Source organism: Nicotiana tabacum, chromosome 10, assembly GCF_000715075.1.
Source record: "Nicotiana tabacum cultivar K326 chromosome 10, ASM71507v2, whole genome shotgun sequence".
Lineage (NCBI taxonomy): Eukaryota > Viridiplantae > Streptophyta > Magnoliopsida > Solanales > Solanaceae > Nicotiana > Nicotiana tabacum.
In genome coordinates, this window is record NC_134089.1 from 83,659,132 (window position 1) to 83,661,067 (window position 1,936).

Genomic DNA, 1,936 nt, shown 5'->3' on the forward strand with positions numbered 1-1,936 from the left:
TTTGCTGAGGGAAAAGACCTTGTTGTGTCTGTCATGTCAGCCATGGGTGAGGAGCAGATTTGTGCCCTGAAGGATATTGGTCCCAAATAAATCTCTCGATTGGAGATTGTTCGATGAGAAGTTCTTTACTACCTTAAGTTGGATAGATATTATAGTCATGGAAAAAGGTATGGTCTTATGGACCAACTTGTTCAAGAATATTCTTCAGGATTCTCGGACCATTGCGAGTTAGATTTTCGTATTTTTGTTATTTTAACTTGTGTTCGTCTGAATTTTGTTCTACCTTAAAACTTTCTTCAAAAAAAATAAGGTCTGAATCCACTGGTTTGTGATCCTTTCTTTTTGCTTTTAAAATCCTGTGGGTAACCAACAATTTAGTAACAGTTTTCCTTCAAATGTCCCTTATAACCACAATGCTCACAGATTATACCAACTCCAGCCCTTTTAGGTTTAGGACTCTGGTAGGTTCTCCCTGCTAACATTGTCAATGGATCTTTGTTAACATCTACTACACCTAACAATCTTTGACTCTCCTTCTAAGAAATAATTGCATAGGCTTCATTTACAGACACTATAGGTCTCCTTGCAAGTAGATTACTTCTTATATTACTGTGGATTTATTAAGTCCCATAAGGAACTGCAGCAATCTCTGTGATCTCAAATAGACTACATAAGGCAGGGATTCTTTACAATCAAAGGAAGGAAGTGGGGTTAAGACATCTAACTCATCCCAACAATTCTTCATTTTAGAGTAATACGAAGTAACAGACTCAGTTTCTTGCTTCAAAGTGGGAATTTCAGTCCACAAATGAAATATCCTAGTTAAATTCGATCTATCAAATCTCTCCTCAAATTCACTCCATACCTTCTTAGCATTAGATGCATACACAATGCTGGCCATCAATTCCTCTGCAACGGTGCTTCCTATCCATGATAGAACAATAACATTGTACTTCTCCCATTGCTCCGCTAATTCACCCTTGTACATGATTTTAACACAGGTTCCGTCCACAAAACCTAGTTTTCCTTTGCCTCGAAGAGCTAATTTCATTGCTCTACTCCACAAAGCGTATTTGTTTGGTCCTGTGAGCTTCAGCTGTATTAAGTTAAGCCCAGGCGAATCTCCAGGTTGAAGATGCAGTGGATGATTGTGATCTAATGAAGTAACTTCATTTCCTGCCATTTTTGGTGAAAAATCGAGCTTCACGATCCTCTGCAATCAGCTAGGAAATTACACGAACTATGCTTTGTGTTCTTCTGTAGGTCTCGATCTATTTCAGTGCATGTGTTTTCCTCAATTCACCCGCTCTGATACCATGTTAAATTGAGCCATGCGATCTGAGTAATTAGGAATTTCTTAGAGAGAAATTGAGTAGAAGAGGAAGAAGAAACTCGTTTCTCATTTTTCAATTGAAGGCTGATACATAACTTATATACAGACCTCTCTCAGCTCACACACGTGCACATCACATGACCTTTTAACTAACTCTAAAACTGATTTTAACTAATGACTATGCCAGCTAATCATAGTTAGTGCTAGTGATAACAGTGCTAACAGCTAATGTTCTGCACCACACCACTTCTGCTTCATCACTCCACTTCTCTATATTTCATTAGAATTGGGCCAGAAATAGACTCGGTACCTTTTGAGGAGCCAATTTGCGCGCTAGTAGCTGCAACTAGGTAAGATCGTTGTGAAGCTAGTGGTTCTGACCTTTGTTGTGCTTCCCGCTGAATGAATAACTGCTCCATTCTTTTGCCAGTTTCCTCTATGCTCCAGCAACTTGCTTTAGTCTCTATTAAAGCAGTTTTAACCTGATTTTGTTCGAGCTCTAGTTTCTCAAACTTTTTGTTAGTGTCTCCCATAAACTCTTGAAGTTGAGCTTCAATTTTTCGGATTGGCTCGTCGGAGCTTTGAGATTTTCTGGTAGCTCCG

At 38.9% G+C, this 1,936-nt stretch overlaps 1 protein-coding gene across 1 annotated transcript; it reads right to left on the reverse strand.

Annotated features, from left to right (window-relative positions):
- Window positions 1-374: 374 nt before the first annotated feature.
- On the reverse strand, window positions 375-1,183 carry LOC142165223 (uncharacterized). The gene is made up of 2 exons (XM_075223823.1): window positions 611-1,183; window positions 375-536 (listed from the first exon to the last, which is right to left on the reverse strand). Exons 1-2 carry the CDS (start codon window positions 1,181-1,183, stop codon window positions 375-377), a joined length of 735 nt encoding a protein of 244 aa, XP_075079924.1.
- Window positions 1,184-1,936: the final 753 nt, after the last annotated feature.

Excerpts from the sequence above, each read along its gene's own strand:
- LOC142165223 (XM_075223823.1), bottom strand. The coding sequence starts at position 1,183 with ATGGCAGGAAATGAAGTTACTTCATTAGATCACAATCATCCACTGCAT. Across the intron at positions 537-610 it reads TGGGACTTAATAAATCCACA|AAGGAGAGTCAAAGATTGTT; the intron begins GTAATATAAGAA and ends ATTATTTCTTAG.